General features: G+C 41.3%; 1 protein-coding gene across 1 annotated transcript in view; it reads left to right on the forward strand.

The window, feature by feature from the left end:
* The window catches only part of plxdc2b (plexin domain containing 2b), a 486,039-nt gene that overhangs the window by 194,610 nt on the left and 269,272 nt on the right, over window positions 1-22,157 (forward strand). Inside the window, exon 2 of the mRNA XM_072253801.1 lies at window positions 9,204-9,400. Within this exon, the coding sequence (XP_072109902.1) occupies window positions 9,204-9,400 (197 nt within the window). The remainder of the gene's footprint in view (window positions 1-9,203; window positions 9,401-22,157) is intronic.

A 22,157-nucleotide genomic window follows, 5' to 3' on the forward strand; every position in this document is an offset into this window, starting at 1 on the left:
CTCACATCATTATCAGATTTTTCATGAACAGCATCCAGATTAGTGCTTTTTTGTAGCTGCAACTTTTTATCTTCTTTTTTCCTTCCCTGTGCAGTGCATTTATTTTTGACTACCTGACATGCTGTTTATATGCGTGATTTGTTGCATTTTCTGCAAGTTTTACCTTTAACCCTGCATTGATCTGGTGCATGTGAGCCCCTGTCACACTGGTAACACAAATTGTTCGGTCAGCCCAGTTTCTGGTTAGAGGTTGTGGATTTTGTTCAATCCCACTTTCATTCTTGACTACAACTCAATTGCATATCTGTCTGCTATTTCCATTGGTACAGCAATTTCAACTGCTGTTTTAAATGTAACTTAAGCTTCAGTTAGGTGCTGTATTTGAATGTTTTCTTGTAAGATTCCACAAACTAAACAATCTCTCGGTGCATCATTAATTCCATCACAGAACTAGCAATACTTAACCAGCTTCTTCAATTCAGCCATGTATGCTAAATGGACTACCCTTCCTTTTAATTCCACTTATGAAACCTAGTGCCCTGCAGTCAACAATGGCTTTGGTCTAGGTGTTCCTGCATTGCTATCATGATATCAGCAAAACCAATTTCCTCTGGTTTGGTTGGAGCTGTTAAACTTCTAAGGAAACTATATGCCTTTAAATACAATGCACTTACTAGACTGTATGCTTTTAAACTGATAAAGCCAGCAAATTCTGCTTTTATTTTATTTATGATTATTGTCAGCTGGTTCTCACTGTTTATGAACCTGTAAATTCATCCATTTACTGCCTTTATTTTAAACTTGACCATCTTCTCTCACTTCCTTCTGAAAAGGCGCTGTTTCATTTTTTAAACTCTTAGCATCTCCCTGCACTTCAATGGGTATGTAGCCATTTCGGGTTCATTTTAAAAATATCTCATCACCATTGTTATATTTTGTAACTCCAAAACATAAAACTAATTGGAAGGAAACACAAAGTCAGGAACGTATCTCTTAGTCCCATTTTTACTTTTCATGAGACATGCACATATGACGTGATGGCAGATGAATATGCCATTCACATACTTTTATAAATAACCTGTAACGAATAATCAAGAACAGATTATATATAACCCATAATTAATAAACAAACAAGAATGCTTAATCAAGCAATATATTTACAATATTTCTCAAATATTACTGAAATGTTAAATACAGTTGTTACTGTTGTCTGTGGTTTAGCTCACTATTAGCTTTGCCTGCATTTAACTTGTCATTACCTAGTAATCAGCATACATTTCAGAGGTACTTTGTCTTTCTGTTTTCTTCCATTAAGGAATATGGGACCAACCAGATGTTCCCAGATTTCTATTGACCAAAAATAAAACATTATGATTTATTGATGAATATACAGTATTATTCCTTGTTTGATATAGATGTTTACTGCACGGAGATTTGAACATCTGCTTCTGGGAATTCTCAGTCAATATGAAGTGCGGCCTTTGGTTATCATGATACCATTTATTCTTATGCTATGTACTGTGAGCCACCTCTGTCATCATGCGGGAGTTGATTCTCTGAAAACATCCTGAATGCCTTGCTTATGAGAAGCCTGGCATCAATCAGAAAGTAGCAAATGTGCATTTGCAATCTATCCTAATGGATGGGTGAAATTACTCAGGCTGCCTCTCAAAATTTAGGTTTTATGTTTTTATTTCCCTCAAGCCATTGGGTGATGTATTTGAGTTTCTTGTATTATTGTTGGGGGGGCTGGCAGGAGCAGCAGCAACGGGAGTGTGCAATGTCATGGTGAGGATAAGTTCTGTTACTTTGATTTGGCGTTCATGATTTTCATGAACTACGTAAGATTCCACTCAGGCTTCAGTGGCAGGACCAATGGAATGTAAAGGGTATTCTACTGTGAGTAAGCTTCAGGTTGAGAGCGAAAGTCGAGAGTGTTGGCCGCTTCAAACAACAATTACTTAATGATTTAATGATAAATTAGTTCATCAAAATATTCCCACAACCTATGAGCACACTGTCAAGGACAATTCATCTCATGTTCTCAATATTTATTGCTGATGTATTTGCCAGTTTACTGTCTTTTACACAGTGGTTGAACGCCCATATTGGTGCGGTCTTTTCATTGATTCTGTTGTGGTTATTATCCTATTAAGGATTTATTGAGTATTTCCACAAGAAAATAAATATCAGGGTTGTATATGATGACATATATGTATTTTGATAATACATTTATTTTGAACTTTGAACTTTAATCAGAGCTCTGCATATCTAGAAGAGACTGCCACCTAGTGTGTTAAAGTGCAGAACGCTCAAATTAGCAGGCACCAAAGTGAATTTGAAGTGGAAGGTGGTAAGTTGGTGCCTTATCGGAACATGATCTGGAGAACAGGGGTCTTCTGGTGGGATTTTTTAAGCTAATCTGGTATTTAATAATTCGATGCTTCGGTCATTAATATATCTTTTCACAATGGGAATTGTACCACATGAACACCTCTGTGTTTGCTGACCAAGCATTCTTTGTGTCCTGAAGCTATTCAGTGGAAAACTGAGAGGTTATTCAAGAGTGATATTAGAAACATGGAAACAGAAAACCTACAGTACAATACAGGCAACACACATCAAAGTTGCTGGTGAACGCAGCAGGCCAGGCAGCATCTCTAGGAAGACGTACAGTCCTGATGAAGGGTCTCGGCCTGAAACATCGACTGTACCTCTTCCTAGAGATGCTGCCTGGCCTGCTGCGTTCACCAGCAACTTTGATGTGTGTTGCTTGAATTTCCAGCATCTGCAGAATTCCTCGTGTTAGCACAATACAGGCCCTTCGGCTCACAAAGCTGTGCCAAACATGTCCTTACCTTAGAACTTAGCAAGTGTTACCCATAACCCACTATTTTCTAAGCTCCATGTATCTATCCAGGAGTCTCTTAAAAGGCCCTATCATATCCGCCTCCACCACCGTTGCCAGCAGCTCATTCCACACACTCACCACTCTTTGCGTAAAAAAACTTACCCCGACACCTCCTCTGTACCTACTTCCAAGCACTTTGTGCTAGCCATTTCAGTCCTGGGAAAAGGCCTCTGACTATCCACATAATCAATGCTTCTCATCATCTTGTACTCCTCTATCAGGTCACCTCTCATCCTCCATCGCTCCAAGGAGAAAAGGCCAAATTCACTCAACCTATTCTCATAAGGCGTGCTCGCCAATCCAGGTAACATCCTTGTAAGTCTCCTCTGCACCCTTTCTTTGGTTTCCACATCCTTCCTATAGTGAGGTGACCAGAACTGAGTACAGTACTCCAAGTGGGGTCTGACCAGGGTCCTATAGAGCTCCAACATTACCTCTCGGCTCTTGAACTCAATCCCTCGTTTGATGAAGGCCAATACACCGTATGACTTCTTAACCACAGAGTCAACCTGCACGGCAGCTTTGAGTGTCCTATGGACTTGGGCCCGAAGATCCCTCTGATCCTCCACACTGCTAAGAGTCGTGCCATTAATACTATATTCTGCCATCATACCAAAATGAACCATCTCACACTTATCTGGGTTGAACTCCATCTGCCACTTCTCAGCCCGGTTTTGCATCCTATCAATGTCCCACTGTAACCTCTGACAGCCCTCCACACTATCCACAACACTCACAACCTTTATGTCATCAACAAATTTACTAACCCATCCCTCCACTTCCTCATCCAAGACATTTATGAAAATCACAAAGAGTAGGGGTCCCAGAATAGATCCCTGAGGCATGCCACTGGTCACCGACTTCCATGCAGAATATTCATTTGCTATTTTAGTAAAATCATATGCACTATCATTCAAAGTTACAAAAAATATAATCTTACAATGAGGAAATCATTCATCCCCTGGTGTCTGTGACAGCCTCTTCAGTCTATCTACATCACTAAAAATTGGTAAAAATGGTTCATTATTGTTACATGTACTGAAGTACATAGCTGGCTAGTGGCGCAGTGACATCAGCGCCAGACTCCGGAGCAAAGGTTCCCGAGTTCTTATCCAGTCGGGCTGCTCCCGGGCATGCTTTCCATCCGTGCGAGTGTCGAGCTTGCAACTCAGCCTCGTAAAAAAAACTGTGCTGTGAGAAGGACGTGGGGGATCACTCACAGAATCTTTCCTCCAAGACAACCACTTGAAAAAGTGATCGCCGAGGCTCTGGCAGAGTATGGCACACAAAAAAAAAACTGAAGTATAGTGAAAAACTTTGTTTTGAACGCTAGCCATACAGATAATTTCATTACAACAGAGCATTGAGGTAGTACAAGAGATGACAATAACAGCGTGCAGACTAAATACTGCAGAATGCAGAGTACAGAGATTCATGAAGTTATGAGGTTCATAGATAGGATAGCCAGTTATTTTTTCCCGCAGGGCAAAATGTCTAGAGCGAAGGGGCACAGGTTTAAGGTGAGAGTGGAGAAACTTATAGAGAATGTGCAGGAAGGCATTAAGATGCAAGGCCTTAATAAGGTAGATTGTTAGGTCAAGAGTCATTACGGGACTGTTCAATAGTCTTAAAACAGCAGGATAGAAGCTGTCCTTGATAAAGGTGGTATGTGCTTTCAGGCTTTTGTATCTCCTGCCCAATGGAAGGAGAGAGAAATTTCCAGGGTGGAGTAAAGACTCCTATCCCTCAGATCATGTAATAAAGGCGTGCTTCTTCTTTAAGACTTTCACGTCCTGATGCCGGGGAGGGATCAGTCCATTATGAGTTCCTCGCTTTATGTTCTCTGCTTCCATAGAAGCTCAGAAACTTGTAGGAACTCTCAACGTGCTCTTCAATGATTTATGTTCATGCAACTCCTTTAAAGTCTCATCCTCTTTTCTATATGTGAAGCTGATACTTATGTTGCCAAGAAATATGCAAAATCCCTCTGTACCTGGACCAAAAAAAAGTTGCTCTTATTTTCTTTGATAGATAATAAATGTACCAGCAGTCAAGTCAGGACATAAACTGTATTATTATGTTAATACACTGTCATAGTACAGAGGAAAAATACATAGTGGCCAATATTTTGCAGTAATATTAATGGTGAGAATGTCACTTCACGATCATTATACAGTGGAACTAATGGCTTTTGGAGTATGCATCTGTGCAGTTAAATATAGAGTTCTCGTTGTTATTGTCAGTTGTTCACTGCTCCTGGACAGAATGGAACGTTGCAGCCTTTGTCAAGAGGATTCAATACATGAAAATCATTCTCACTGCTAAAACACCATAAAAATATTATACCTTGATCAGTGAGGTACAGCTAAGTTTATAATAGTGTTCTAGGCCATGATTACTGCTTTTAACAACGTCACACTCTGTCAAGAAACAAATAGATGATTATTCTGTAATTCTCTCAGAAATATTCAGTTTCTAATGAACTTAAAGCTCCTGGTATTTCATTCTTACCTTCACATTGTGTTTTTAGATACTTTTCAAGGTCTGTGATAATGGTTTTTTAAGGTCTTCATCTTAGTGCCACGCAGTTCCAGAAGCCTGGGTTCAGCTGTGAGTTTGGGTGCTGTCTCCTTGGAGTTCCATGTTCTCTCAGTGATCATGGTCTTCCTCTAGCTGTTTTGATTTCCTCCCATGTCTAACATCAAGCTAATTGGTACACCATTTGGCTTCTGCAACTTGCTCCTAGTTAATGGGGATATGAGAAAAATAGGATGCATGTTGATAGAGATGGACTGGTCAGTGCAGACTTGGTGGGCCAAAGGACCGGTTCCTTTGGTGTTTGACTCCATCAAAAATTTTAACGGGTTGGGTGAAATAGTGTTTTTACATCTCAATTTGTTACCTGGATGTATTCTTAAACGTAATTCATTGCCCAGGCAGTTTGGTGACATCATTATTGTTGGGTAACAGGAATCTAGTTGAAGTGGCGTTAGACAGTGATCAATCGATAGGAAGACAACTCAGTTTTCTGTGGGCATCTTTGTAGGCTACTGCTTTTGCTTCACAACTGATCGGACAACTCAGGTTTTTGCAGATGTTGTGGAGATACTAGTTCAATAAGTATGGTAAAAGTGTTGTCTGAGTCTAGTAATGACTGATGGAACAATATGGAAATTGTTAAGTGGCAACCTGCAAATATCATCCTTTAAATGCTTGAATGTGGACGGTATTGAAATTATTAATATTCATGAATGGTAGTGGATGCCTTTACTAGGTGGTAATATGTAACTCCTGATGGTCTGAGGAAAGTATAATGATCTCCTTTTTACTTTATCTAAAATATGTATACCTTAGCTTTGACTTTCTCGCCTTATGACTGGGATGATATTGCCCACAAACCATTCTGTAAATATGTCTGACTTGTGCTCAAAGGAACAGCAGCTGTTTTCCCAGATGGTACAGTAGATGTCAGCATGTATACTAATAACACCACTGCTTCTGTCATTCCAGTCAAGAAGACTGGAAGCTGAGCGCAAATCTTCTACAAATAAAGCACTGCTTCCTTCAAAAGATTTTTCCAAACTGCGCTTCCACACGGGTGGAATCTCTTTAAAAAGAAGCAGGAAAGTAAACTTTTCCTTGTCGCAATGCACCTGCAGTGCTGCCAGCTTCAAGCTTTTGCAAGATTTTAGCCTGAAATGCAAATAAAATGGCAGTGTACTATTTTAGCCAAATATCTGACAGTGCCAAGAATCAGAGAGGAGAGGTCCTGCTGATATAATTTTTCAAGCAAATATTTGAATGCCCATTTCCAGTGCCATTAAAATCCATGTGAAATCCTTTAGTGGACTAACTGTTTTGGCAGTTGGGACCTGAATTCATCAGACCTTGCATATAAATATTAAATAATTCTGAGCAGGAAAGGACTTTTGTAGTGGAGACCAAATATGGTAAGGCACAAGGAATTTGGGGTGTGTTGAAAAACTGGATTCAAAATTGGCTTAGTGATAGGGTAGTGATGAATGGATATTTTTCCTACTGTAAGTCTGTTAAAAGTGATGTATCACTGGGATCAAGGATGCAACCTTGTTTTTATATATAGATACAAATGACTTTGATGATAATGTTGGTGGTCTGATTACTAATTTGGTAGACAACTCAAAAATTGCTGGAGTCATAGATAGTGAAGGAAGTTGTCTAATGTTGCAGTTGCACATAATTTATGTGGAAAGCTAGCCAAAGTGATGGCAGATGGAATTTAATCCAGATGTGTGACATAATGTGCTTTGGGAAGGTGTTGATGTAAAGAGAAATCTTGGGATGCAATCTCAGAGCTCACTGAAAGTATTAACACAAACAGTATAAGGAAGAAAGCTGCCTTCATAGTCTAAGGTACTGAGTGCAAAAATTGGGACATTATGTTGCAGCGAAATAAGGCATTTGTTAGACTGCACTTGGACTAATGTCTACAGTTCAGACGACTACAGAGGTAAGACTAGAGAAAGTGCAGAAGAGATTCACCAAGAATGTTGCCAGGAATGACAGATTGGATGGGGTGAGTTTATTGTTAATGCAACATAGGAGACTGAGGAGTGACGTACAGAGGTTCATGAAATTAGGAGGTTTATAGATAGGATAGCTAGGTAAAATCTTCTTCCTAGAGCAAGGCTATCCAGAACTAAAGGGCACAGGTTTAAGGTGAGAGGAGAAATTCAAAAGAGCAATACCCACAAAATGTTGGGGGATTTCAACAAGTGACGCAGCAGCTATAGAGAGAAATGAACAGTGAATGTTTTGAGTGGAGACTCAGAGGGTTTTGGCCCACCGTTGAGTGTGTTGCTGAAGGTTTCCAGCTTTGGTAGAATCTTTTGTGTCTTGGAAATTTAAAAAGAGTAGGTTTTTCACACATAGGGTAGCAAATGTCTGGTGTAAGCTGCTAGAGGAGTTAGAAACCATAGATGTAATTATCATCTTCAAAAGGCACTTGGACATTACTTGTACAGGAAAGATGCAGAATAATACTGGCTTAATTGAAGCAAATGGTATTAGTGTTGGCATTGATAAGATGGGCTGTAACAACCAGTTTTTATGCTGCAAGATTCTATGATTAAAACCTAAGAAAATTATTTAACATATGACATCCTTTCATCTCTACCAGTTTTGCCTATAATAGCACAAAGTACTATTTGCATAACATGGCAGTTCCATCCTCTATTGGAGTTAGTTCTTTGAACTTGCCCCTTGTTTCAGCTTTTTGCTGTCCACAAATGCAAAAGTAGATGTATTCACTCCAGCCATTAGAGCAGGTTAAACAAAATTAACATTTCATCACATTTGGATTGAAGCATTTTTTTTAATGGAAGTGGAGTTCAGTGAGGGAAAATGGTGATTTGTTATGAGTAACTGGATAATTACCTATTTTGACAGTTGTTGCATTTGACATGATATTGAAACCAAGTGTTTGTGGTTTACTTTACACACAAATACCAATCTGGTATTATCCAATTTTATAACCAGCAGGTGTTTCTGTTTTGCCTTACATTACAAAACCAACTCTGTTGAAGGCTTTGCACTGTAAATTATAATTAGTATTTTGGAGAAAGAATGGGTACTGCTCTTGTCTGGTACTCTTTTGTGCAGTAAATTAATGGATACCTGCTCAGAGTCAATACTTCATTCAAATAATGGGTTAATCAATGTTAAATGATGAATTAAACATTAATAATATCATCAACTGTATTTCCAGTATATTTTTATTCTATATTTTGAAATGCTATTTCCATCATTTCTTCCCTCTCTACTTTTCACCTTACAGCCTACGTTTCCACCTTGATCATCTCTGCCCCATCCCACCACCCACTTGGCTGCATCTGCTTCTGCTTTCTGTCCCTTATTTGTCCCCTCCGTCAGTCAGTGTCTCCTAGTACCCTCCTCCATCTGGCTCCATTTACCCAATATCCCCCTCTTCGTCTGCTTCCAACTAGTCCCTGCCTCGCCCCTCCCTTTCAGTCCTGATTCAGGGTCTCAATTCAAAATGTTGATCATCCCTCTGCCTCCATTGTTGATGCCAGACCCGCTGAGCTCCACAAGCAGTGTTACTCCTTGCTCCAGGTTACAGCATCTGTAGTCTCAAGTGCCTGTAGTTCCTTCTAGTTGACCTGTGGGTACTGTTAGACTCTGCTCTGTATTTATTGTATGTTTGACAATTAATACTTCATAAGTGTTCATTCTGTTTTCCAGATCTTACAATGTTTATTAAAATAATAAACTCGCTTATGTGTTTTTCCCCCAGGAGCATTCTATGCACTTAGTCAGAAGCTATCTTCTGATATCTTTGTAGATGTCAAAACCTACCATCACCGATTGAAGCGACAGCAACCGAAATCAGTGGATACAAACAGAGCAAGCCTGGAGCAGGACTTCACTGATCCAACGAAAATCTTTGATATTCAACCATCTGTGGACAATACCAATGATACAAAAATTGAGGTATGTTTGTTGTGTTAGTGAGGAGCTCTGCTTTTTGAAAAGAGCTCAGAATAGTCAGATTTTGCAATCTTTTCCCTTTCCTAGGATTATACTGTATAATTGTATCTAGTGTATACTGTATTTATATCTGGTGGTCAGTATTATCACTTGCAACAGTTCATTTATATAATTTATTTTATAGATTGCAGCTTTTTGAGAATTTAATTGAAGTGATTCATTGACAAATTTGATTCTTTTCCTTGGAACAATAATAAGACATTGATCAAAATTGCCTTGACTCCAGTGACGATATCACAAGTCAATTTTGAAATTCATAGATAGTGAAACAGGCCTTGGATAAAGTTTTGGATAAGCATTCTTTGTTTGTAGAATTCATTACAAATTATATGTAAAAGCGTATGAAAGGTATACATCACAACAGCACCTCACAAAAGAACCAAACGTACACGATCCTGGGTTCTTGTGTTCTTTTTTGGCTAATTTCTGGAATTACAGAACGTAACAGTGGCATTGAAGCTGAGATTTAAAACAAACCCAAGATGACTACCTACCTGCTGAAGGACAGCACATTTTTGTTTTGCAAGGGGGAGAGAGAAATGGTTGAGTAAAAAAAAACACACATTGTATTGTTTCTTTGTAAAAGGAGAAAGGCGATTGAGTTTTTTTAAAAAGGCAAAAAATGGATGAAATTCATGGGTTATAAAAGTGAGTACAGGGTGATAATTATAATAAATAAAACAAAAAAACAGAAATGGCTTGCTACATCAGATAGACAGATGCACAAAAGACAACTTGGGGATGTATACAGAATGAATTGAGCAGTATTTTAAAGCAAGTGGAATAGGCAGCGAGAAACTAATGCCAGTTTTGCTGAGTGTAATTGATAGAAGAGTATACAGTTTCCTTGGAACATTGACCAGCTGAAATAAGCTTTGCTGATAATCATGAAAGTAAAGCAGGAGCATTTAGAACCGAAAACATTGTTGATTGCAGAATGCCGTAGGTTTTCATAAGCGAAATGAGAAGGAAGAGGAGGCTATTTCACCATAAGTGGCTGAGTTGAAAAAATTGTCTGAGCCTTGCCAGTTCAGCCAAGGGATTAATGATGCAGAGAGCACACATGCTGAGCTACACTCACAACACGATGGAGGAACTCAGCAGGTCGGGCAGCATCCATGGAAATGATCAGTCAACGTTTCAGGCTGGAACCCTTCGTCAGGACTGAAGAAGGAAGGGTTGAGCTCGTTGACTTCATTAACTTTGCCTCCAAATTTCACCCTGCCCTCAAATTTACCTGATCCATTTCCGACACCTCCCTCCCCTTTCTTGATCTTTCTGTCTTTATCTCTGGAGACAGCTTATCTACTGATATCTACTATAAGCCTACAGACTCTCACAGCTACCTGGACTATTCCCCTTCCCACCCTATCTCTTGCAAAAATGCCATCCCCTTCTCACAATTCCTCATTCTCCGCCGCATCTGCTGTCAGGATGATGCTTTTCATTCCAGGACAAAGGAGATGTCTTCCTTTTTTAAGGAAAGGGGCTTCCCTTCCTCCACCATCAACTCTGCTCTCAAACACATCTCCCCCATTTCACGCACATCTGCTCTCACCCCATCCTCCCACCACCCCACTGGGGATAGGGTTCCCCTTGTCCTAACCCACCACCCCACCAGCCTCCAGGTCCAACATACAATTCTCTGTAACTTCTGCCACCTCCAACAGGATCCCACCACTAAGCACATCTTTCCCTCCCCCCTCTTCTGCTTTCCACAGGGATCGCTCCCTACACGACTCCATTGTACATTCGCCCCCCCCCAATCCCTTCCCACCGATCTCCCTCCCGGGATTTATCCTTGTAAGCAGAACAAGTGCTACACATGCCCTTACATTTCCACTCTCACTACCATGTAGGCCCCAGACAGTCCTTCCATGTGAGGCGACACTTCACCTGTGAGTCGGCTGGTGTGATATACTGCTTCCGACGCGGCCTTCTATATGTTGGCGAAACCCAACGCAGACCAGGGGACCATTTCGCTGAACACCTACGCTCTGTCCGCCAGAGAAAGCAAGATCTCCCAGTGGCCACACATTTTAATTCCACGTACCATTCCCATTCTGATATGTCTATCCGTGGCCTCCTCTACTGTCAAGATGAAGCCACACTCAGGTTGGAAGAACAACACCTTATATTCCGTCTGGGTAGCCTCCAACCTCTTGGCATGATCATTGACTTCTCTAACTTCCATTAATGCCCCTCCTTCCCTTCTTACCCCATCCCTTATTTATTTATTTATTATTTTCCCCTTTTCTTTTCTCTCTCTTTTTTCTTCCTTTGTCCCTCTCACTATATCTTCCTCTGATGCTCCCCTCCCCCTTTCTTTCTCCCTAGGCCTCCTGTCCCATGATGCTCTCCCTTCTCCAGTCTTGTATCCCTTTTGCCAATGAACTTTCTAGCTCTTTGCTCCATCCCTCCCCCTCCTGTCTTCTCCTATCATTTTGGATCTCCCCCTCCCCCTCCCACTTTCAAATCTCTTACTATCTCTTCTCTCAGTTAGTCCTGAAGAAGGGTCATGGCCCGAAACATCGACTGTACCTCTTCCCATAGATGCTGCCTGGCTTGCTGCGTTCCAGCAGCATTTTGTGTGTGTTGCTTGAATTTCCAACATCTGCAGATTTCCTCGTGTTTGCACAGAGGAATTGTTTGGTTTGTGGAATCTTACAAGAAAGCATTCAAAAGCGGCTCATAACTGAAGTACAACTTAGATTTAAAAGAGCAGTTGAAATAGCTGTGTCAGTGGAAACAGTAGATATAGACACAAATGAGTTGCAGTCAGGAATGAAAGTGAGTGTGAACAACATTGTAACATCTAACCAGAAACCAACCTGGTCAAACAAATGGTGTTACAGTTGTTGTGGTGGTGGGGGGGGGGGGTCACATGCACCAGCTACCCATGCAGTTTTAAAGGTAAAACTTGCAGAAAATGCATCAAAGTAGGACACATACAAAGAGCATGTCAGGCAGGCATAAATATATGGACTGCACAGGGAAGAGAAAAAGATAAAAAGTCAAGTTGCAATTTCAAAGGGAACACTAATCTACATGCTGTTGATGAAAAAGCTGATGCTGATACTGATGAGTGTGACACAGGATTGTGTAGTCATGAAATGTAAAATGTGAAAACTGTGGAGACAAGCAATATGGCTTGCAGCAGAAGTGAATGGCAAATTAATTAAACTGGAATTGGATGATTGAACACTAGCTGAGCTGTTTCAGTCATTCCACAAAATGAGTTTGAACAGCATTTCAAAGATAGTGAACTGAAGCCTGCAGATATCCAGCAAGGAACTTGTACTGAAGAAAAGATAACTCTGTGAGAATGACAATTGTAAAAATGAAATACAACTGACAAGCTGCGATAGGCTTGTATGTGGTAAAATCAAGAAGGCCAGTTTTGTGGGGAGATGAGTGGCTGAGAGAACTACAACTTGATTGGAGGTTCATATGCTATTTGCATGCAGCATCCCCATCAAAAGAGTCAACTGAAAGCAAATTAAGAAGGGTTCTGGATGATGCCAAAGCATTGTACAAGGATGGCATAAGAAAACTCAAACATATCAAGGGTAAAGTAGTGCTAAATGAAAATGCCACACCCACATTTCACAAAGCTTGTCAAGTTTCTTATACCATCTGTGATAAAGTTGCCAATGAGCTATACTGCATGGAGGCTGAAGGAAATCTTTCCAAGGTTGAGTGGAGCCCATGGGCAAATACAATGTTCCTAGTAGCCAAGAAGGATGAGTCTGTCAGGATCTGTGGTGATTTTAAAGTCACCATCAACCCAGTACTGAAAGGAGGTTAATACCCTCCATCCAGGATAGAAGATATCTTTTTTACAAACCTTTCTGCAGAAAACTACTTATGCAAAGTGGACATAGCTGAGGCCTACCTATAGATGGAGACGGAAGAAGAGTTTAAAGTGCTTCTCACCGTAAACACTGACAAAGGACTTTATTACTGTAATAGACTTGTTTTTGGATTCACATCTGCAGCTACACTCAGGCAGAAAGCCATGGACCAGGTGCTGCCAGGCTGAGTAGGCAGTCATTGTTGTCAGGGAAGATGACAAGGAACATCTCAAATTCAAAAGGACAGCTAATCAGCTTAACCTTGGAAAATTTTGCAGAAGTGAGCTCTTCTCTTGACATATTCTCCCTAATGCAAAGTGACAGTCTGTTATGGCAAAGATGACCCAGAGGGATCATCTGGAATATGCAGCAGAAATTCCAGTTTCCCATTTTTACCAGTTCCAGAATGAACTTGCCCTTGATGAAGGTTGCCTTATGTGGGGTCTAGGAGTTGTTGTACCATCCAAGTTGAGAGCTAATGTGTTGGAGGAGCTACATGTTTGTCACCTAGTCATGATGAAACTGAATGCTTTGACTCAAAGCTTTGCCTGGGGACCTGGAATAGGTCAGCACATTGAGCAGCTCATCATGCTCTCTTTAGGATACCAAGGTAGCCAGAGGAAAGGTGCGCAGAGCTCTCAGAACCACTTTTCTTCAGTTCCAGAGTCAACACCTACAACTCCCAAGGAGGAGGACACAGAACCTGTGATGATTTCACAGCCACAAGTCGTACGTCGAGCAGAGTGACCTATCTTGTCAGGAAAATCACCAGAGCAATTAAGTCTTTAGGCCTGAATGGGACAATTTGGCTTGGGGATGGAAACCAGAGTGATAGCACTGAAGAATGGGCTGTTGTGTGTAATGAGACTGTCAGGAAGGATAGGCAGATGATAGGGCAAAATTGCAGACAGTGGGATGTGTTGCAGTGTAAAAGACGGACGTAATCGAAAACGATGATGGGTACAAGACTGAAGGTGTTATATTTGAATGCATGCAGTATACAGAATAAGATAGCTGATCTTGTAGCGGGTTGGAGATGGGCAGGTATGACGTGGGCATCACTGAGTCACAGCTGAAAGAAAATTATAGGTGGGAGCTTAACATCCAAGGATACACTTTGTATTGAAAGGCAGGCAGTTAGGCAGAGGAGATGGCATGGCTCCGTTTGTCAAAAATTAAATCAAATTCTTAGAAAAAGGTGACATAGGTTCTGAAGATGTAGAATCCTTGTGGGTTGAGTTAAGAAAATGCAAGGGTAAAAAGACAGTGATGGGAGTTATATACAGGCTCCCAAAGAGTAGCAAGGATATGGGCTACAAATTAAAATGGGAGATAGAAAATGCCTGTCAAAAGGGCAATGTTACGATAACCATGAGGGACTTCAATGCGCAGGTAAATTCAGAAAATTAGGTTGGTGCTGGATCCCAGAAGCAGGACTTTGTAGAATGCTGACAAGATGGCTTTTTAGAACAGCTTGTTGCTGAGCCCACTAGGAGGTCAGCTATTCTGGATTGGGTGTTGTGTAGTGAACCAGATTTGACTAGGGAGCTTCAGGGAAAGGGACCCTTGGAAGACAACAATCATAGTATTATGGAATTCACCCTGCAATTTAAGATGAAAAAGCTGAAGTCAGATATATCAGAATTACAGTGGAGTAAAGGAATTACAGAGGCATGAGAGAGGCCAAAGCTGCTTGGAAGTGAACACTAGCAGGGATTTCGGCAGAGCCGCAATGGCTAGAGTTTCTAGGAGGAATTTGGTAGGCGCAGGATAGATACATCCCAAAGAAGAAGTATTCTAGAGGTAGGATGATGCAACCGTGTCTGACAAGGAAAGTCAAAGCCAACATTAAAGCAAAAGAGAGGGCATATAATAGAGCAAAATTTAGAGAAGTTAGAGGATTGGGAACCTTTTAAAAACCAACAGAAGACAACTAAAAAAAAGTCATAAATATGGAAAATATGGAATAAGAAGTTAAGTTAATCAGAAATATTAAAGAGGATACCAAAAGTTTCTTCAGATATAAAGACTAAAAGAGAGGTGAGAGTAGATATTGGATCACTGGAAAATGGCACTGGAGAAGTAGTACTGGGGACAAGGAAATGGCATAGAAAGTAAATAAGTATTTTGTGTCATTTTTCTCTGCGGAAGACACTAGCAGTATGCCAGATCTTTCAAGAGTGTCAGGCGGCAGAGGTGAGTGAAGTTGCAATTACAGGGGAGAAGGAGCTTGGGAAACAAAAGTCTGAAGTTAGATAGGACACCTGAACCAGATTGACTGCACCCCAGCAGTCTGAAAGAGGTAGCTAAAGGAATTCGTCCTCATCTCCTCTGTTCTGAGGCTACGTCCTCTGGTATTAGACTCTCCTGTCATCGGACACATCCTCTCCACATCCACTTTATCAAAGCTTTTCACCATTTGATAAGTTTTAATGAGGTCACCCCTCATTCTTCTGAATTCTAGTGAATATAGGCTCAGAGCCATTAAACATTCTTCATATGACAAACCATTCAATCCTGGAGTCGTTTTCCAGAACCTCCTTTGAACACTGTCTTGTCTCAGCACATCCATTCTAAGATAAGGACCCAAACCTGTTCACAGTTCTCCAAGTGAGGCCTTGCCATTGTTTAAAAAAAGTTTCAACATTGCATCCATGCTTTTATATTTTAATGCTGTTGAAATGAATGCTAACATCGCATTTGCCTTCCTCACCACAGACTCAACCAGCAAATAACCTTTAGGGAATCCTGCACAAGGACTCTCAAGTCCCTTTGCACCTTAGTTTTTTGTATTTTCTCTCCATTTAGAAAAAGTCAGCTTTTCATTTCTTTTACCAAAGTGCATGCCCATACACTTACCAACACTGTATTCCATCTGCCATTCTTTGCCCATTCTCCTAAGCTGTCTAAGTACTTTTGTAGCCTCTCTACTTCCTCAAAACTCTCTGCCCTTCCACTTATCTTCATATTGTCTATACACTTTGCAACAAAGCCATCAATTCCATCATCCAATTACAATCAAGAGAAAATCTGCTGATATTTGAAATCCAAAATGCTGGACGAACTCAGCAGGCCGGGCAGCAACTATGGATAAGAGTACAGTCACTGTTTTGGGCCAAGACCCTTTAGGTCTTGCTAACTTCCTTTAGCATCTTGTGTGTGTTAGTTCCATCATCCAAATCTTTGACATATAACGGAAAAATGATCCATCCCAACACAGACCTCTGTGGAACGCCACTAGTCATGGGCAGCCAGCCAAAAAAAGGTTCCCTTCATTCCTATTCTTTGTCTCCTGCCAATCAGCTTCTGCTTTATCAATGCTAAAATCTTTCCTGTAATACCATGGGCTCATAGCTTGTTCAGCAGCCTCATGTGCGGCACCTTGTCAAAGACTTTCTGAAAATCCAAGTACTCAACATCAGCCCATTCTCCTTTGTCTATCCTGCTTGTTATTTCCTCAAAGGATTCCAACAGATTTGTCAAACAAATTTTTCCCTTGAAGAAACCATGCTGACTACGTCCTATTTTATCATGTGCCTCCAAGTACCCTGAGACTTCATCCTTAATAATTGACTCCAACATCTTCCCAACCACTGAGGTCAGATAACTGGCCTATAGTTTCTCATCTTTGGCCTCTCTCCCGTCTTGAAGAGTGTAGTTTGCAACCTTCCAGTCTTCCAGAACCATTCCAGAATCTAGTAATTCTTGAGAGGTCATTGCTAATGCCTCCACAATCGCTTCAGCCACCTCTTTCAGAACTCTGGGGTGTATACCTTCTGGTCCAGGTGACTTATCTACCTTCAGGTATAGGCCAGTTAGCCTAACTTCAGTGGCTGAAAGTTCAAAAGTAAATTTATTATCAAAGTACATATTTGTTACTGCATACAACACTGAGAGTCATTTTCTTGTGGGCATACTCAGTAATTCAAAATAACATAATATAATCAATGAAAGACCACACCCAACAGGATGGACAAACAACCAGTGTGCAAAAGACAGCTAACTGTGCACATGCAAAAGAAAGAAAACAAAATATTTATTGTAAATAAATTAGCAATAACTATCAAAAACATGAGTGAAGAGCCCTTGAGAGTGAGTCCAAAGTTTGTGGGAACAATTCAATGATGGGGCGCATGACATTGAGTTGAGTTATCGCCACTGATCCTAGAGCCTGATGCCTGATGTTTGAGGGGTAATTACTATTCCTGAACTGGTTGTCTGGGCCCTGAGGCTTCTTTACCTTCTTCTTGATGGTAGCAGCGAGAAGAACACATGGTCATGGTGGTGGTGGGGAGTACTTGATGAAGGATAATGTTTTCCTGCGACGGCGCTCCATGTGTTCAATGATGCAGAGGGCTTTATTCTAGATGGACTGGCCCATAAACACTGGTAATACTAAGGATGAGATTTTGGAGTACTTGGAGGCACTTGATAAAAGGGCCTAAAGTCAGCATGGTTTCCTTAAAGTGAATTCTTGCCTGACAGATCTCTTGGAATTCTTGTGGAAATAATAGCCAGGATAGACAAAGGCTACGTCCGCACTAGACCGGATAATTTTGAAAACGCCAGTTTCGCGTAAAAACGATAGGCATCCACACCAGGCATTTTTGAAAATACCTCCATCCTCATTAAAACGAGTATTTGGGCGATTCTCCTCCTACTGGGCATGCACAGGACACATCTACAGAAACAAAGAGGAAACGGTATACTATTTCCGTTTCCACGACAGTGTTGTGCTATTTCCATTGGTCAAAAACTAGAGTACCTACAACAACAGCGAAAGAAAGTTTTCAACAATATCTTCAAGGAATACAAAGAAAACCTCCACTGGAAAAAGCAGACCGGACTTCTTCGTTCGGACAGATGCGGAACGAAAAAGTGGACACGGAACAGTCGTTCTGCTGTACTTAGAGTTGTGTGAGCAGATCTGGGGGGCTCACCAGCTACAACAGCAATTCAAGGCGGCATTGAAACCTGCGATGTGGAGGATAGGGTTGACGCACATCACAGCAACCGATGTAAAGCCTCTTCACCCGCTTCGATGAGTATGCCCGACTCCGACAGTTTGGACCAAGCAACAGGTGATGGCTGTGACATGTTTGGTGTCGAATCTCGCCGTGAAAGACTTGGTGCACATTTGTCCAGTTACAGACTAGAAAAACTTAAAAGGAAATTGCCAAACGATAGACAGCTGTTGGCTCTCGTGCAGGAGGACTTAAAACTGAAAAAACAAATACTGGAGCATATGGAGGCAACCGACAGGGAGTTCACGGACAGTATGACCCAGCTGACGACGAACATTGAAAAACTGACTAACTCTGTTGCAGAGGGATTTGCAATGATGAGGAATATGATGACTCCCCCCAGTACTTTTTACCACCACAATCATCGTCGTCGTCGTCGTGGCTAGCCCTCGAGGTTGAGGGTGATGGTCTTCATTCTGTTGATCTACTTATGGGCTCTCAAGTGGCTTATGAGTCCAATCTTGGCTTTGAAAGTTCTTCCGCATTCAGGACAGGTCGCTCCAGATGGCAGATCGGGCTTTGGTTGTTGCTGCCTCTCTTTCTATTTTCTTCTCTTTTCTTCTAATTCTGCACATCTGTTGGCTTTGAAAGTTGCTGTTCCTTCTCGGATGATGGCTTGCCAGAGTTTCCTGTCCTTGGCATTGATTTCCCAGTTGTTGATGTCGATGTTACATTTCTTCATGTTGGCTTTTAAGACATCTTTGAATCTCTTCTGTTGTCCACCTCTTTTATGTTTGCCTTCTTTAAGCTGGGAGTAGAAGATTTGTTTTGGCAGATGTTCGTCTTTCATCCGAACAACTTGACCACTCCATCTTAGTTGGTTCTTGATGACATAGGCTTCAATGCTTGTTGTTTTTGCTTCATTTAGCACGCTGACGTTGGTACTTCTATCTTCCCAGCTGATATTTAAGATGTTTTGAAGACAGTGTTGATGGAACTTTTCAAGTGCCTTCAGATGTCGTCGGTATGTTGTCCAAGTTTCTGATGCATACAGGAGCGTTGGGATTACCATTGCTTTGTACACTAACATTTTGGTTTCTGTTCAGAGGTTATGATCATGAAAGACTCTTGTTCGGAGATACCCAAAAGCTTTTCCAGCGCATTTAAGATGATCGTGGATCTTGTCATTAAGGTCGACATTGGAGGAGAGGTGACCTCCAAGATACAGAAAGTGGTCCACATTTTCCAGGGTTGTTTCGCCAAGTTGAATTGATGGTTCTATCCGATTTGTCTCAGCTGGTGATGGTTGATAGATGATCTGAGCCTCCTTGGAATTGATGGTAAGTCCAAGTTTAGTGTATGCACGGTTGAAGGCAGTCAGAATCTGTTGTAGGTGATTTTCTGAAAGAGCTGCACCACTGTTTTCATCTGTGTATTGGAACTCGATGAGGGAACTCGTGGATGTCTTCGTTTTGGACTTGAGACGGGCAAGATTGAAAAGTCTGCCACCTGTTCTGTAGACAATTTCAATTCCTGGGCGTAAGTCATCCTTGATAATATGGATGATTGTCACAATGAAGATGGTGAACAAAGTTGGGGCAATCACGCATCCCTGTTTTACTCCTGATCTAACTTGAAAAGGCTCACAGTTACTGTTGCTGACCGTGACTGTGGCAAGCATGTCATCATGGAGGAGTCTCAGGACTCGAGTGTATTTTTCAGGGCATCCATAGGTGGATAGGACATCCCATAGGAGTTCCCTTGATACTGAGTCAAAGGCTTTGTTGAGGTCTATGAGTGCCATGTACAAAGGTTAAAGTTGTTCACGACACTTTTCTTGTAGTTCTCGCATTGTGAAGATGATGTTGATTGCTCCACGTGATGGTCTAAAACTGGCTTGTGTCTCCGGAAGGATCTTCTCAGCTAAAGGCTTGAGCCAGTTGTTCATGATGCGGGTGAGGATCTTTCCTGCTGTTGCTCACAGGGAAATTCCACAATAGTTTCTGCATTCGGATCGATTGCCTTTCCTTTTGTAGATGGTAACGATTGCTGAGTCTCTGAAGTCTGCTGGTATGTCTTCACTTATCCAGATTGGTTGAATTGTTCTTTGTCAGAGACCTCACCCTCGACCTTACCGACATGGGTGACACTACCAGGAGCATAGCTCCAGACAGCATCGCTCTCGGGATCTCAGGACCACTCAAGCCTCTCCACCGCGACAAGGTGACAATCCACGGAGAAGACCGCCACAATACCAGCCTCACAGCCACTACAATAGCTACACATATGGACACGCAGACCCCCGGGTGGCCCCACCAACATCTTCCCCACTCCCAGAGAGGGGTCACCCTGGAAACATTTCCTACAGCCATAGTATCTTCACCGATGAAAGGGACGACAGCTACAACTAAATGCAATAAAGCTTGTTACTGGGCAAAAGTGAAATTTGTGTTTACCTCATTTGTTTGCCTTTACTTTTGCCATGTCTTTCTGTATTATTTTGCTGTATTTAACATGCGCAATAAAACAAGTTACTGGGCAAAAGTGATTATATATTTACCTGAGTAGAAGTGAAACTTACAATTTTCCTTTTTTGGCCTTAACATTTTCACGTCTATACCAAGCATAAGCTATTATTTAAAAATGTCATTTTGGAAGTAGTGAAAATTGCATCTATTGAATATTTGCACAAGCAATACATTAATAAAGCACCTTGTTAAATGTATATAACATGTCTGCATCAGTGTTATCTTGTATTTCCATACAATGTTACATTAGGCTGTTACACATCTATTGTCAGAGAAGTACTTGCGTAAGTAGGTAAACCACCTCCATACAAGCAAGGACAGAAAAAAGTGAGTATACTTATTTATTCAATAAATCATGGGTCAAAGCACGTCATGACAGCGTTTTTAAAAAGCTCTGGTTACCTAGTACACACTACACTGCCCAACCGGTGTTTTCAGATTTACACACTCTGGAGAGTGTTTTAGAAAAGCTCCATTTTCGGGGGGGTGGGGAAACGCCATTTTAGTGTGGACGGAGGGTCAAAACGAAGAGAAAAAGCTTCGGTTATGGATTTATCCGGTCTAGTGTGGACGTTACCAAAGCAGAGTCAGTGGATGTTGTTTACATTTGTATTCAGAAGGGCTTTGACAAGGTGATAGTAAGATAATACTCATGATATTGAAGGAAAGGTACCAGCATGGATGGAAGATTGGCTGACTGGCAGTAGGCAAAGAATAGGGAAAAAGGAGGATTTTTCTGGTTGGCTGCCGGTGACTAGCGATGTTCCACAGGGGTTGTTGTTGGAACTGCTTCTCTTCACTCATATATCAATGATTTGGATGACACAGTTAATAGATTTATAGCCAAGTTTGCTGACATTATGAGGATAGGTGGAGATGCTGGTGGTGTTGAGGAAGTAGGAGTCTGCAGAGGGACTTAGACAGATTGGGAGAATAGGCAAAGTGGCAGGTGGAATGTAGTGTAAGGAAGTGTATAGCCATGCACTGTGGTAGAAGCAATAAAGGTGTAGACTATTTTATAATGGGGAAAAGGTTCAAAAATCAGAGATGCAAAGGCACTTGGGAGTCCCTGTGTAGGATTTCCTGAGGTTAAATTGCAGGTTGAGTCAGTGGTAAGGAAGGCAAGTGCAATGTTAGCATTCATTTCGAGAGGACTATAATCTAAAAGCAAGGATGTATTGCTGAGGCTTTATGAGGAATTGGCAAGGCCTCACTTGGAGTATTGTGGGCAGTTTTGGGCCCCTTTTCTTAGAAAAGATGTGCTGGCATTGGAGCGGGTCCAGAGGAGGTTCACAAAAATGATCCTGCGATGGAAAGGGTTAACATTACAGTATGAGGAGAGTTTGATGGCTCT

This window comes from Mobula birostris, chromosome 3 (genome assembly GCF_030028105.1).
Source record: "Mobula birostris isolate sMobBir1 chromosome 3, sMobBir1.hap1, whole genome shotgun sequence".
Taxonomy (NCBI): Eukaryota; Metazoa; Chordata; class Chondrichthyes; order Myliobatiformes; family Myliobatidae; genus Mobula; species Mobula birostris.